At 43.5% G+C, this 15,416-nt stretch overlaps 1 protein-coding gene across 3 annotated transcripts in view; it reads right to left on the bottom strand.

Annotated features, from left to right (window-relative positions):
* DPP8 (dipeptidyl peptidase 8) overlaps window positions 1-13,995 on the bottom strand; it is a 62,670-nt gene extending 48,675 nt beyond the window's left edge. For all 3 annotated transcript variants that reach the window (XM_021709777.1, XM_008053122.2, XM_008053130.2), the window contains exons 1-4: window positions 13,855-13,995; window positions 9,589-9,858; window positions 2,916-3,028; window positions 1,592-1,765 (exon numbers count right to left, since the gene is read on the bottom strand). In XM_021709777.1, coding sequence (XP_021565452.1) covers window positions 1,592-1,765; window positions 2,916-3,028; window positions 9,589-9,858; window positions 13,855-13,891 — 594 coding nt within the window. In that variant the 5' untranslated portion in view covers window positions 13,892-13,995. The remainder of the gene's footprint in view (window positions 1-1,591; window positions 1,766-2,915; window positions 3,029-9,588; window positions 9,859-13,854) is intronic.
* Window positions 13,996-15,416: the final 1,421 nt, after the last annotated feature.

Genomic DNA, 15,416 nt, shown 5'->3' with positions numbered 1-15,416 from the left:
TTTGAGTTGGAGTTTCACTCCGTCGTCCAGACTGGAGTGCAGAGGCCGCTCTCGGCCACTGCACCCTCAACCTGCTGGGCTCTGGCGATCCTTCCACCTCAGCGTTCCGAGTAGCCGGAATTATAGATGTGTGCTACCACGCCCGGCTGATTTTTGATTTATTATAGAGATGAGGTCTCACTGCCCAGGCGGGTCTCGAACCCGCGGGCTCAGGCAATCCACTCACCTCAGCCTCCCAAAGGCGCGGATTACAGGCTGAGTCACCAAGCCTGGCCTAAATATTTTCTTAGTCATTTACTAATTGAATGTTCTCTTTATTAAATAGTTTTAAATTAATTTACCACTGGGCATGGAGGCTCACACCTATAATCCCAGCACTTTGGAAGGTGGAGGCAAGAGGATTACTTGACCCCATGGGTTCAAGACCAGCCTGAGCAACTTGGTGAGACCTCGTCTCTGCAACAAATCAAAAAATTAGCCAGATGTGGTGGTGTGCACCTATAGTTCCAGCTACTCGGAAGGCCGAGGTAGAAGGATCACTTGAGTTCAGCAGGTAGAGGCTGCAGTGGCCATGAGCGTGCCATTGTACTCCAGCCTGGGCGACGAGTAAGACTCCAACTCAAAAAAGCAAAAAATTAATTTTACCAACATAAAACCTTGCTCATAAAAATGTAATGAAGGCCACTGCCTTACTAGATTCTGGTGTGGTCACGTGCACTCTGAGCTATAGCTGTTGCCATGTTTCTTGGCTTTGGCCTCCTTCCCTGCCTTGGGGAGGTAAATCTCTCTTTTTTTTTTTTTTTTTGAGTTAGATTCTCACTCTGTCACCCAGGCTAGAGTGCAGTGGTATGCTCACGGCCACCATAGCACCGACCTGCTGGGCTCAGGCAATCCTTCCACCTCAGTCTTCCAAGTAGCCAGAACTATGGACATGGGATATCACATCAGGCTAATTTTTTGATTTATTATAGAGATGAGGTCTCGCCAAGTTGCCCAGGCTGTTCTTGAACCCGTGGGCTCAGGCAATCCCCTCACCTCAGCCTCCCAAAGTGCTGGGATTACAGGCTTGAGTCACTGTACCCGGCCTGAAACTCTTCTTTCTTTCTCTCACTCTCTCTAATTTACTTTCTTAATAAACTATATTTTCTAATCTAAAACATAAAAAAATGTAATGAAAGCCCAGATCAGTACAATTCTATCAAAAGAATAGTTCCAAAACTCATAATGTATTACCTAGAATAAAACCCAACATATAAAATCATTTATTAAGATGAATTAGCTTTCAAGGGAACCAAAAATGAATTGCCTTGTGCTAACATTACCTTTCAAAATCCTCCTAAGTGCTCATATAGACAATAGGAGTTGATGCCCCTTGCTCTGTCTCCTAGATAGCAAGTGCCTTTTGCATTTTAAAAACTGTATCTTAATGTCACTGGAAAAATTAATGCTTATGATTGGAAATTAATATCCTTACTTCCTGTTTTCATTGTTACTAACTTCCTAGTTGGAAGGTAAACTGAGATTTCTGATTTGGGTGTAAATAACCTTTTGGAACTCAAAACAGATTTAACCAGCAATAACTTCAACTTACCGTAAATCCTTGGGGCCCTCCATCTTTCACATGATAAATTCCACTACCAGCTTGAAACAGGAACGTTCCACTGCCTTGGTGATAGTCATACGATGCAATTCCCACCGTTCCAATGCGTTTCCTTTCTCTTAATAGTTCTTCTTCTCGAGAATACATTCCATAGTCCAGTGTTGCCTAATGCAAGAGGAATGTCACCCATCCCAGTCTTCTGAAAACCTGCCTTTGATTTTTTTCACTGAATTCCTAGCATCTCCATACTATGGAGTCTACATTTTTAGTGACCCCAAAATTTGCCAGCAATGTTAAGCAGATTAATTTCAGGAAGTCTGCTGAAAGATTCCTTGGTAAAGAGTCTTTAGATGAGTACTGTATACATTAGAGACAAGAATAAAGTTCAATCATTTTGGCATTCAAAACTTTCGATAGCCTCAAAATTTAGTAGTGAAAATAGACTTTGAAGGGAAAAAATTGCACCCAAACTATCATGTTGTCCTTGGGATGTTTTCAACTAATTAATTTTTCATTGAAAGATAAAATATTGAGAGGAAAAAAATCTTAATCTTTGATTTGACATAAATTGAACTATACTATTTAGAATAAAACATGAAGGTAGCTGCACTAAAGTTAGTGCTGTTACTAAGTCTTAGAACTACAAATTCAATTTAAATATTTAAGCAAAAGCCTTTCTGGAAATAAACATTTGTTTGCTTATTTGAACAACTTCTCTAAAAAAAGTGAGAATGATATAATGGAAAAGTTTATGGAAAGAAAAGGCAGTTAAACAGGGAGAATGTTGGCTGGGTGTGGTGGCTCACGCCCATAATCCCAGCACTTTGGGAGGTTGAGGTGAGAGGACTGCCCAAGTCCATGGGTTTGAGACCAGCCTGGGCAACTTGGTGAGACCTCATCACTACAATAAATTAAAAAAAAAAAAAAATTAGCTGGGCATGGTGGTGTGTGCCTGTAGTTCCAGCTACTTGTAAGGCTGAGGCGGAAGAATCACCTGAGCCCAGCAGGTTGAGGCTGTGGTAGCTGGGAGCATGCCACTGCCCTCCAGCCTGGGTGACAGAATGAGACTCCAACTCAAAAAAAAAAATTAAAAAACAGAGAAAGTAATAAAAAAAAAAAAACTGAATTGTAATATCCCTCAGTTTCAGATACTGAGAATTAAATAGAATTTAAGGGTCACACATGCAAAAACATAAAAATGTTTTAATTCCTTTTGATTTACATGTATTTCACATAAAAAAAATCTCAATCTCTAAATAAATGCAATACCTGAAAACAAACACCAAATCACAGGAAAAACAATATTTAATCCTACCTGAAAAAGATCCAAAAGAGGCTTCCAAGACAGCATCAAGACTGCTGCTCTGTTGATGGTTTTGGGAATTTCAGAATAAAACAGTGTATTTTCTCTGTTCTCACCAGACATGGCTATAAGAGAAAACAATCATTTATTGCTATTCTTTTTTTTTTTTGAGTCAGGGTCTCATTCTGTCACCCACACTGGAATGCAGTAGCATGCTCATGGCCGCCACAGCCTCAACCTGCTGGGCTCAGGTGATCCTTCCGCCTCAGCCTTCAAAGAAGCTGGAACTACAGGCACATACTACCACACCTGGCTAATCTTTTATTTATCGTAGAGACAAGGTCTCACCAAGTTGCCCAGGCTGGTCTCCAACCTATGGACTCAGGCAATCCTCTCGCCTCATGAGACACCGTGCCTGGTTGTTATTCTTTTTTTCAAATAGCATTACTACAGTCATACTGCTAAGCACATAACGCAATATTTTGTACTCTATGGGATCTATAATAAGTGTTAACGAGTAAGATATATGGCACAAAAATTTTCTTCAATAAAACCAAGACTCCAGCTGGGCTCGGTGGCTCAGCCTGTAATCCCGCGCCTTTGGGAGGCTGAGGTGAGTGGATTGCCTGAGCCCACGGGTTCGAGACCCGCCTGGGCAGCGAGACCTCATCTCTACAATAAATCAAAAAATCAGCCGGGTGTGGTAGTGCATGCCTGTAATTCCAGCTACTCGGAAGGCTGAGGAGGAAGGATCACCAAGCCCAGCAGCGGCCACTGTACTCCAGTCTGGGTGACAGAGTGAGATTCCAACTCAAAAAAAAAAAGGCCTTCGGGGCCAGGTGTGGTGGCTCAAGCCTGTAATCTCAGCACTTTGGAAGGCCGAGGTGAGAGGAATGCCTGAGTCCAGGGGTTCGAGACCAGCATGGGCAACATGGTAAGATCTTGTCTCCGCAATAAATCAAAAATTAGCCGGATGTAGCAGCACACACCTGTAATTCCGGCAGCTACTTGGAAGGCTGAGGTGGAAGGATCACCAGAGCCTAGCAGGTCAACGCTGGAGTGGCTATGAGCGTGCCTCTGCACTCCAGCCTGGGCGACAGAGTGAGATTCCAACTCAAAAAAAAAAAAAACAAAAAACCTTTGGGGTTTCAAATAAAATGATTCTCATATTAAAACAACACAGAAACTGATATCTGATTTGCTAAATATCTCTGTCCTTTGCTGGGGAAGGGCAAAGGGAAAAGAGATCTAAACTAAGAAGTTAAATCTATTCTATGGGCCAGGCGTGGTAGCTCACACCTGTAATCTCAGCACCTCGGGAGGCTGAAGCAAGAGAACTGCCTGAACCCAGGAATTCAAGATCAGCTTGGGCATCATGGTGAGACCTCATCTCTATAATAAACGAAAAAAATTAGCCTAGCATGGTGGCACATGCCTATAGTTCTAGCTACTTGGAAGGTTGAGGTGGAAGGATCGATCACCTGAGTCCAACAGGTCAAGGCTGCAGTTAGCTGTGAACATGCCACTGTACTCCAGCTTGGGCAACAAAGTGAGACTCTGATGCAAAATAAAATAAAATAACAATACAGGAATAATAAAAGTACACTATGGTTATAAAGATGTGAACCAGATCAGGCATGGTAGCTCAAGCCTGTAATCCCAACACTTTGGGAGGTCAAGGCGGGAGGACCACCTGAGCCCAAGAGTTCAAGACCAGCCCAGGTAATATAACAAGACCTCCTCTCTACAAAAAAATTAAAAAACTAGCCTGGCATGGTGGCTTGTGCATGTAATTCCAGCTACTGGGAAGGCTAGGGTGGAAGGATTGCCTGAGTGAAAGGAGGTGGAGGTTGTGTGAACTGTGATCATGCCACTGCATTCCAGCCTGGGCAACAGATGAGATCCTGACTAAAAAAAAAAAAAAAAAAAAAAAAAAAAGTGAACCAAAAAAAATTTGAACAAAGCGGCAAAACAGTGCCATTCTACCCTAAGAGGTAGGAAGGTAACACTTCCAAAAAGCTAGGAAAGAGTGCAGGAAAGAAGAAATCATCAGAAAGAACAAGAAACCTTCTCCTGAGTGAAAGAGATCCTCCACTTCTTTTTCTGATAACAGTAGCAGAAGGTAGTCTGGGGAAGGGTATAGTAACTTTGTGCTAGTCTCCAAATATCTATATCTTCTGTCATCCCCTTATTTTTCTAAGCTTTTCCTAGTTTGCATTGCTTTTGGAGTAAAAAGTTAGACATCAGCTGACATATGCTTTAGCTCGATTTTATCTAAAATTTATTTTATATATTCCAACGTTGCTTTGTTGTAGAATTACTATGACTGTGGTCACCTAGTCAACCATGCATCATTTTACAAAATGTGATCAGAGCTCCTTAAGCATTCTCCTTCTAAGAGCCTTCAGCCCTCAAAATATTTAAAAAAAAAAAAAAAAGTCTTCTTCTCTCCTCAAATGAGGGCTATTTCCCACAATCATTTCAGTTGCTGTTCTCTATGTGCTCCTAGTTCCTAACATGTTCCTTGGTTTTACTCATGAGCAGTAAAAACTTCCCCCACACTGTCTGTGTCCAGACACACCAGTTCTGTATAAGCACAAAATGGGCTTTTTCCATTCTTTCCTAATGGTTTTTATTGATCTTCACAACTACAGCACTCTGTGTGGGCTGATGTCTTCGGGAAACAGTAGCAATGAGTCTTGTTTCTAGGAAACAAAATAAAGAGGGCGCTGGGCATGGTGGCTCATGCCTATAATCCCAGCACTTGGGGAGGCAGAGGTGAGAGGATTGCCTGAGCTCAGGGGTTTGAGACCAGCCTGGGTAACTTGGTGGGATCTCATCTCTACAATAAGTCAAAAAATTAGCCAGACATGGTGGCATGTACCAGCTACTTTTAAGGCCGAGGTGGAAGGATCACCTGAGCCTAGCAGTTCGAGGTTGCAGTGGCCATGAGCATGCCACTGCTCTCCAGCCTGGGCAACAAAGTGAGACTCCTACTCAAAAAAAGAAAAAACAAGAGGGGCTGGGTGTGGTAGCTCACACCTGCAATGGCAACACTTTGGGAGTTTGGGAGGCTGAGGTAGGACAATGGCTTGAGCCCAGGAGTTCAGGTCTTCAGTAAGTAATGATCATGCCATTGCACTCCAGTCAGGGCAACAGGGCAAGACCCTGCCTCTTGGGGAAAAAAAAGAAAAGAACAAGAGATAAAATTTAGCATGTGAGAAAGTAAAACATTAGAGTGACAAAGTAACAAAATTCTTGTTGCTAAATAACAGGGATTCTTCTAAGCATGCCACAGTTAGACTAAGGGCTCTCAAAAATTTATAATTTCAAACAAAATAAAAAATTTCCCCCAGTTAGGATCTCAAAAAAAAGTCTAAAGTATATTAAACAATTAAAAAAAATATGTCAGGTGCAGTGGCTCATGCCTACAATCCCAACACTTTGGGAGGCCAAGGCAGGATTATTTGAGGTCAGGGGTTTAAGACCAGCTGGACAACAAAGCAAGAGCCCATCTCTACAAAAAAAATTAGCTGGTCATGGTTGTGTGCACTTGTAGTCTCAGCTACTTGGGAGGATGAGATGGGAGGACAACTTAAGCCCAGAAATTAAAGGTTACAGCAAGCTATGATTACAGCACTGCACCCCAGCCTGGGCAAGTGGGGGGGGGGGAGCATTAAATGGAGAAAGGTTTTAAATTCTGGACAGACATAGAAGACTTGAAAAAATAACAAGGCATACAATTTTCTTGAAAAGCTCAACATAGGCCAGGCACAGTGGCTCACGCCTATAATCCTAGCACTTTGGGAAGCTGAGGTGAGAGGACTGCCTGAGCCCATGGGTTCGGGTTTGAGACCAGTCTGGGCAACTTGGTGAGACCTTATCTCTACAATAAATCGAAAAAAAAAAAGAAAGAAAAGTTCAACATCTTAAAGATATCAAATTTATCCTAAATTTGTAAATATAATGAATTTATTGTAATATATTAATAGAAATATAATAAACTTGTAAATATAATATAAATATAAACATAATGTAGTCCTAAAACATGGCTCACTATGTTGTCCAGGCTGGTCTTGAATTCCTGGCCTCAAGCAATCCTCCCACCTCAGCCTCCCAAAGTGCAAAGGTTACAGGCATGAGCCACTACGCCTGGCCACAAATAACTTTTTAAACATGCGAAATGATGCTCAACTTCATTCAGAAGAGAAGAAATAAAATATCAGCCAGACACAGTGGCTCATGTCTATAATTCCAGCACTTTGGGAGGCTGAGGGAGGAAGATTGCTTGATGCCAGGTGTTTGAGACCAGCCTGGGCAACAGAGCAAGAACCCATCTCTACACAAAATCAAAAAGTAGGTGGGTATAGTGACATGTGCTTGTATTCCCAGCTACTCAGGAGGTTGAGGTAAGAGAATCACTTGAGCTCAGAAGGTCAAGGCTACAGTGAGTCATGATTGTGCCACTATACTACAGCCTGGGCAACAGAGTAAGATCTTATCTCAAATAAAAGAGAAACAAAATAAAAACTACAATGAGAGACTGCTGTTCACTAATCAGACTGGAAAAATATAAAAACATTATTTACTCGCTATTGGTATAGATACAGAGAAATACATAATATGAGAAAGTGCCAAAGTATAAACTCCATAACCTCTTTGGAGGGGAAATTCAGGAATATCAAAATTCAGTACACAATTACTCTTTGTTCCAACAATTTCACTCTTAGGAATTCTACAGGTATATTCACACATGTGCAAAATGACCTAATATAGTGATATTCACTGCCTTTCCATTTATATTAGCAGATTAAAAAACCTAAATTGGCCGGGCTTGGTGGCTCAGTCTGTAATCCCAGCGCTTTGGGAGGCCAAGGTGAATGGACTGCCTGAGTCCGCGGGTTTGAGACCCGCCTGGGCAACTTGACAAGACCTCATCTCTACAACAAATCAAAAAATTAGCCAGGCATGGTAGTGCGCGCCTGTAGTTCCAGCTACTCGGAAGGCTGAGGCAGAAGGATCGCCGGGGCCCAGCAGGTAGAGGCTGCGGTGGCCGGGAGCGGCCACTGCACTCCAGTCTGGGCGACAGTGTGAGATTTCGACTCAAAAAAAACAAAAAAACAAAAAAACAAAAAAACCTAAATTGAGATCTAGTTAAGTAAAATATGGCATAATTACATAATGGGATATTCTGAAGTTGTTATAAAAAGAATGAATCTGTAATTATGATGTAGACTCATGTAGAGAATGGCTCTACAAAGATTACACACATGCACACACAAATTGGAAATGGCTTTGGAGGAGAGAAAACCTACTTTTCAAATTTTTAATAAAGAAGTAAATCAGTGGATTAATATATTTAATTTAAACAGACCTTAAATTTGTAGGGAATAGACTCAGGAAGAGATCAAAACCATGGTTTAAAAAAATGAAAGAAGGCTGGGCTCAGTGGCTCAGCCTGTAATCTCAGAACTTTGGGAGGCTGAGGTGAGAGGATCGCCTGAGCCTGTGGGTTTGAGACCCACCTAGGAAACTTAGCGAGACCTCGTCTCTACAATAAATCAAAAATTAGCCAGGCATGACAGTGCGCACCTGCAGTTCCAGCTACTTGGAAGGCTGAGGCAGAAGAATCACTGGAACCCAGCAGGTCGAGGTTGTGTTGGCCAGGAACGTGCCACTGCCCTCCAGCCTGGGTGACAGAGTAAGACTCCAACTCAAAAAAAAGAAAGCAGGCTGGACTTAGTGGCTCAGTCTGTAATCCCAGCACTTTGGGAGGCGGAGGTGAGTCGATTGCCTGAGCCCACAGGTTTGAAACCAGCCCAGGCAACTTGGCGAGACCTCATCTCTACAATAAATCAAAAATTAGCTGGGCGTGGTAGCGCGCACCTGTAGGTCCGGCTACTTGGAAGGCTGAGGCGGAAGGATCACTGAAGCTCAGTAGATCGACGCTAGGATGGCCATGAGTGTGCCACTGCACTCCAGCCTGGGCAAAAGAATGAGACTCTGACTCAAAAAAATAAAAATTAAAAAAAATTTTTTTAAATGAAAGCATCAGCCGGGCTCGGTGACTCAGCCTGTAATCCCGCGCCTTTGTGAGGCTGAGGTGAGTGGATTGCCTGAGCCCACGGGTTCGAGACCCGCCTGGGCAGCGAGACCTCATCTCTACAATAAATCAAAAAATCAGCCGGGCGTGGTAGCGCGTGCCTGTAATTCCAGCTACTCGGAAGGCTGAGGCGGAAGGATCGCCGAGCCCAGCAGGTCGAGGCTGCGGTGGCCGGGAGCGGCCACTGCACTCCAGTCTGGGTGACAGAGTGAGACTCCAACTCAAAAAAAAAAAAAAAAAATGAAAGCATCAGTTATTGGGAGCAGAAAACAAACAATAAAATCTTTTGTTTGTTTTCTTAATCAGACCATTCCTAAAGAAAGGCATTTCAAGTTAGCTTTACAAAGAAGAAATTTCTGGCATCTCTAACTTTGAAAAAGGATCCTAATCAATTCATGATTCACTACCTACAAGTAAAAATAGTTAATGGGGTAAACCCAAATCAAGTTCATCAAACGAAAAGGGTTTTTTCCTCCAGACATTAATTCATTTATTTAATCAGTACGATGTGAAAGCCAAGCACACCCAGGCTTTGAGTCTGTCTATGGGAAGCATCTCTCAGACACGATGACCTGTACTCACCCAGGTAGTAGATCCTGTCCGAATGGGGCCCATCTGGGTCGCGCCTTTTCACGAACATGAAATCATGTGGCGCTTTAGCCGTCATGCAGCCATGGTATTTTCTGGTATCAGCAAGCAGTTTTTTAAGCTGACTCCAGGAATATCGTTCAACATAAAATGGCTCCAGTTTAGGCCGATCTTGTGATTCAATACTGTCCTCACACTCTGCTGTTTCAAATACCTCAACACCCAGCTGTTCTGTTTCCATTGCTGCTGCCATGTTGCATTTTCCTACAAAAACAAGACACAAGAAGCTGTTACAGGCCTGCTTCTCTTAAATTACCAGAATTCTGGTCTGATAGAGCCAAAAAGGGCGGGGGAGGGAGGGAAGCAAGAAAAAAAATACTTTTTGTATACCTGTACTGAAACCTGGTTTAAAAAAATAAAAAATAAAAAGAGTAATCACTCCCCGTTCTCTGCATTCAGTTTAAAACTGAGATTTTATTTAAAAATTGAGATCATGTGTATTTCACAGTGCCTATAAATCCCTTTGGGAAACTCTCATAAAAGGCTCTCCTTAGATAATGCTTGCCAAAATTCCTTTTTCTTTCCCACACTGGAAGGAAACAGGCCATTTGCCAGTTGGCTGCTATGCTCCACCCAAAAGCAAGTCAACAGTGAAGCTAAATGTGCCAAGGGAGTTAAGTGCTTCTGCATTTTAAAAAGCACATTGGATAAAAGTGGATTTTCTTTCATCTAACAGAAATAATCACTACCAATTAGAACAGTAATAAACTGCCAAAACAATATATTTGTAATAACCTTACTAGGGCACTTACCCAAAATGATATAAATATTGTCTTTTTAAATGCAAAACACTTAACTGGCTGGTATGTTGTTGAGTCTTCTGCTCTTGCCTAGGCATCACTATCATATGATAACTTGTGCTGATATTTTAAGGAAACTACATGACTATCACTACAGATTATACAACTTATACTGAATAAAAAAAAAAAAAAGGTTGGGCACAGGGGTTAACACCTGTAATCCCAGCACTTTGAGAGGCCGAGGTGGGAGAATCCCTTGAGCTCAGGAGTTTGAGACTAGTCTGCGCAACACAGCAAGACCCCATCTCTACAAAAGCTCAAAAATTAGCCAGGCGTGATGGTGTACACTTGTTTTTTTTTGAGTTGGAGTCTCACTCTGTCGCCCAGACTGGAGTGCAGTGGCCGCTCCCGGCCACCGCAGCCTCGACCTGCTGGGCTCCGGCGATCCTTCCGCCTCAGCCTTCCGAGTGGCCGGAATTACAGGCATGCGCTACCACGCCCGGCTGATTTTTTTGATTTATTGTGGAGATGAGGTCTCGCCAAGTTGCCCAGGCGCGTCTCGAACTAGGCAATCCACTCACCTCAGCCTCCCAAAGGCACGGGATTACAGGCTGAGCCACCGAGCCCGGCTATGGTGTACACTTGTAGTCCCAGCTACTTGGAAAGCTGAGAAGGGAGCATCACATGAGCTCAGGAAGTAGAGGTTGCAGTGAGCCCTGATTGTGTTACAGCATGCCAGTCTGGGTGATAGAGACTCCAACTCAAAAAAACAAAAACAGAAAAAAATACTATCTGCAAATGGCTTTAGTTAGTTGAAGTAGTTGACATGGAAAACATTTAATATTTGTACCAACAATATTTTCGTAAAGGTATGAACCCAGGTGGCTCAGCCTGTAATCCCAGCACTTTGGGAGGCCGAGGCAAGCGGACTGCATGAGCCTGCAGGTTCAAGACCAGCCAGGGCAACTTGGTGAGACCTTATCTCTACTATAAATAAAAAATTAGCTAGGTGTGGTAGCATGCACCTATAGCTCCAGCTATTTGGAAGGCTAAGGTGGAAGGATCGCTGGAGCCCACCAGGTATACACTGGGGTAGGCATGAGTGTGCCACTGCACTCCAGCCTGGGCAACAGAGTGAGACTCCAGCTCAAAAAAAAAAAAAAAAAAAAAGTATGAACCCAGTTACCAGTTCAATTGCTAGACAATGTTTGTTAATAAGTCATCTGCTAATGTTCTTTCTCATTTCACACATCCAGAAGATGCATTTTTCCTTTATTTTTTCTAACATTTAAATGTAACATGAGAAAAGTACCAAAGGAAGTAACAAAAAGTATTATTTTATTTTATTTTATTTTTTGAGTTTGAGTCTCACTCTGTCACCCAGACTGGAGTGCAGTGGCCGCTCCAGGCCACCACAGCCTCGACTTGCTGGGCTCCGCAATCCTTCCGCCTCAGTCTTCCGAGTAGCCGGAATTACAGGCATGCGCTACCATGCCCGGCTGTTTTTTTAATTTATTGTAGAGATGAGGTCTCGCCAAGTTGCCCAGGCGGGTCTCAAACCTGCAGGCTCAGGCAATCCACTCACCTCAGCCTCCCAAAGCGCTGGGATTACAGGCTGAGCCACCGAGTCTGGCTAAAAAGTATTATTATAAACCAATGTAGCCGGGCTCGGTGGCCCAGCTTGTAATCCCAGCGCTTTGGGAGGCTGAGGTGAGTGGACTGCCTGAGCCCGCGGGTTCGAGACTCGCCTGGGCAACTTGGTGAGACCTCATCTCTACAATAAATCAAAAATTAGTGAGGCATGGTAGCGCGCGCCTGTAGTTCCAGCTACTTGGAAGGATCACCAGAGCCCAGTTGGTCGAGGCGGCCACCGCACTCCAGTCTGAGTGACAGTGAGACTTCAACTCAAAAAAAAAAAAGAAACCAATGTGTATTATGAAGGACATAATAGTATTACGACACTACTAAAAGCAGCAACATAAAACTTCTTGACAATTTTATTAATGTCAAAAATTATGTACCTGAGAGATAAGCAAAACTGTATTTATATAACCAAATTTAACATTGTTATCAACTACTTCTAGGACAACAATCAATGCCTGGCTGTATATTCAATATGTCTATTTTAAATCTCAGTTTTGCAGGTTAATATAAATTCATGGTAAGTAACTATAATAGACAAATAGTAACTAGCAGGTGTGGGTTGTAAATTAGTTCATTAAATGTGAATTACTGGTTTGCAAATGAACAAAATGAACTGTGTGCCCAGAACAGTGTGTCTTTTTTCACACTACAATGACTCATTCCACCATTTTTAATGCAACAGTAGCAAAAGTGGTCAAAAAACCAATTAGACACTTACATCAGATATACTTGTAACATTACTATGACTGGGAATTCACTTCCAATGCTTAAAATTCAAAGCAGGCTGGGTGTTATGGCTCAAGCCTATAATCCCAGCACTTCAGGAGGCTGAGGCGGGAGGATTGCTTGAGCCCAGGAGTTTGAGACCAGCCTGAGCAACATAGCAAGACCTATCTCTACAACAAATCAAAAAATTAGCCAGGCATGATGCATGAATGTAGTTCCAGCTATTCAGAGGCTAAGGTGGAAGGACCACCTGGGTCTAGGAGGTTGAGGCTGGAGTGAGCTGTGATCATGCCACTGCACTACAGTCTGGGTGATAGAAGCTCCCAACTCAAAACAAAACAAAACAAAAAAACCAAAGCAGCATGACAAAGAATTAGTCATTTAGCTCAACTAGTATTTAGTACACTGATATCAAGTGGCAATATACGATAGTGGTAGTTGTTTACCCAACTAAAAGTTAGTGGAAGCCTACTTTCTACCAAATGTATCAATGAACCTAGTTTTATATCTAATAGAGTAAGGGGCCACTGAAAGAACTACACAAATCAGGCTCATTTTTCTCAACTTTCTTTGTGTTACATTTGTAAGTTCATTTCCAAGCCAGTACTTACAAGTCCAGGGCTAAGGAACAGAACAGGGAAGCTCAACAAAAAGACCCTCCCACATCTTGCTGCTCAGCTTCCTGGCTATCACTCTCACTCCACAGCTCTCCTGTATCAAAGGTGCATTAGCTTACATTTAAGTAGAATGACCTGGTATTCCTGAGGTCCCTGAACTATTTTTCTATTTCTCCACACATGCACCTAAACACACACACAGTGACACACTCTGTATATTTACAGTAAATGTATATCCTACATTTTCTAGGAAAGACCTGACATTATACAATGTAATTTATGCAAATGTATATGGAAATTACATAATATCCAGAATTCCCTAATATCTTATACACAAATACACTCTCAAACTATGTGACCTGAGTTTCCTAATTTCAAGAAAAGGTAACAGGCTCTGCATATGTTCTGGGTACAGTTCACATTCTTCGCTGTCCCACCTACCTCTCCACTTAAGGACTTTCCCTGGTGCCTACCTGGTTGTATTTTCATCTGCTCAGATCTCTTCCACATTCAAAGAGATCTTTTCCAAGTGACTCAACTTCAAGCACAGATCCCTCGGCTCATCCTGCTCTCTTCTCACAGGAATCTTTCCTTTTCTCACCATCCAATCCTGCTCACCAGAATAATAAGATGTAAGACTTTGGTCACTATTACAATGGACCAGGTGTGTCCAAAAAGATTACATCTAAAAAGCACCCAAATAGTACTGACTCAGAAATACATCCTTCTAGGGTTAATACTATGTCTAATTTACTTTGTATCTGCATTCTACATTATCAAAATTCTGAAATAATTTTATTCCAGAGATATGCAGCACAATTTACTCAAAAGAATATCCTAAGAACAGTGTAAATCTTGGTCAGACACGGTGGTTCACACCTGTAATCCCAGCACTCTGGGAGGCAGAGGAGAGAGGACTGCCTGAGCTCAAGGGTTCGAGACCAACTTGGGCAACCTGGCGAAACCTCATCTCTACAATAAATCAAAAAATTAGCCGGGTGTGGTGGCACGAGCCTGTGGTTCCAGCTACTTGAAAGGCTGGAAGGGAGGTGGAAGAATCACCTGAGCCGAGTAGGTCGGTACTGCTGTGGCCATGAGCATGCCACTGCACTCCAACATGGGCAACACAGTGAGATCCCAAGTCCAAAAAAAAAACAGTGCAAGTCTTGATGTCCAGACACACATTCAAAGGAAAATTATGGAGGCTTTAGAAGTTATGAGAAGTATAGAGATGAGGTGTAACATATCGAGCTGCTAGGAGGCAGAATCAACTCTAGGACACTCCAGTATAATTACAGAACAGGCCGCGTTTGCAGAAAGTGGACGAACTTAAATTCAGTAATTTAAGATTTTTCATAAGACGATGTTCTGTTCACTTCAAGCGCGTTTCATTTTTGCTTCTTTCCTTGCTGTTACCCCGAGGATAATTAAAATAGGTAACATATATGGAAAAAGAAGCGTTAGGCTTGTGATCCTGAATTAGTTTTTAAAAAGGAGACCGTGTGTTTCCACCAGTGACTGATGCGGGAGCGCCAGGGTCGCCTGCGTGTGCCTCCTCCCGACACCAGACCGCTCAGGAAACGCTGGGAAGCTCGGCTTGGGCGGAGGCCAACAAGACTCCCTAATTTCTAAGTTAAGGGCCAGAGTCGTCCACGGGAAACGCGCCGCGGGGTCCACTGGCCGGGAGGTCACCACCCGTGCGGGGCACCGGCCGTGGGAGGGGTGGACGAGGACGAGGAGGTGAGCAGAGCGTGCCGGGAAGGCGCTGGGCGCCGAGTCCTGGGAGGGACCTGGCTTTGACAAGAACAGCCCCGCCGCCAGAAGACACCTGCAGGGGACCCGAGCCCCCAGCCGCGGCCTGGCTGCCGGCCGACCCCGCCTCCGCGGACGCCCGCGTCCCCCAGGCACTGTTCCCGCAGGTAACGGGCAAGGAGGCGGGGCCGGTGCCCAGAGCGCGGGGCCCCGGGGCGTCGGGGACTCGTCGCCCTGCCTGGCCTTCCCTTCCGCAGGTGGCCGCCCCGGCCCCGCCCGCGCC

The sequence above is a fragment of the Carlito syrichta genome, unplaced genomic scaffold, assembly GCF_000164805.1.
Source record: "Carlito syrichta isolate Samal-C Ts95f unplaced genomic scaffold, Tarsius_syrichta-2.0.1 Scaffold73074, whole genome shotgun sequence".
Classification (NCBI taxonomy): Eukaryota; Metazoa; Chordata; class Mammalia; order Primates; family Tarsiidae; genus Carlito; species Carlito syrichta.
The sequence above is the reverse complement of the archived record's forward strand: the minus strand, read 5'-3'. Positions and strand labels throughout refer to the sequence as shown.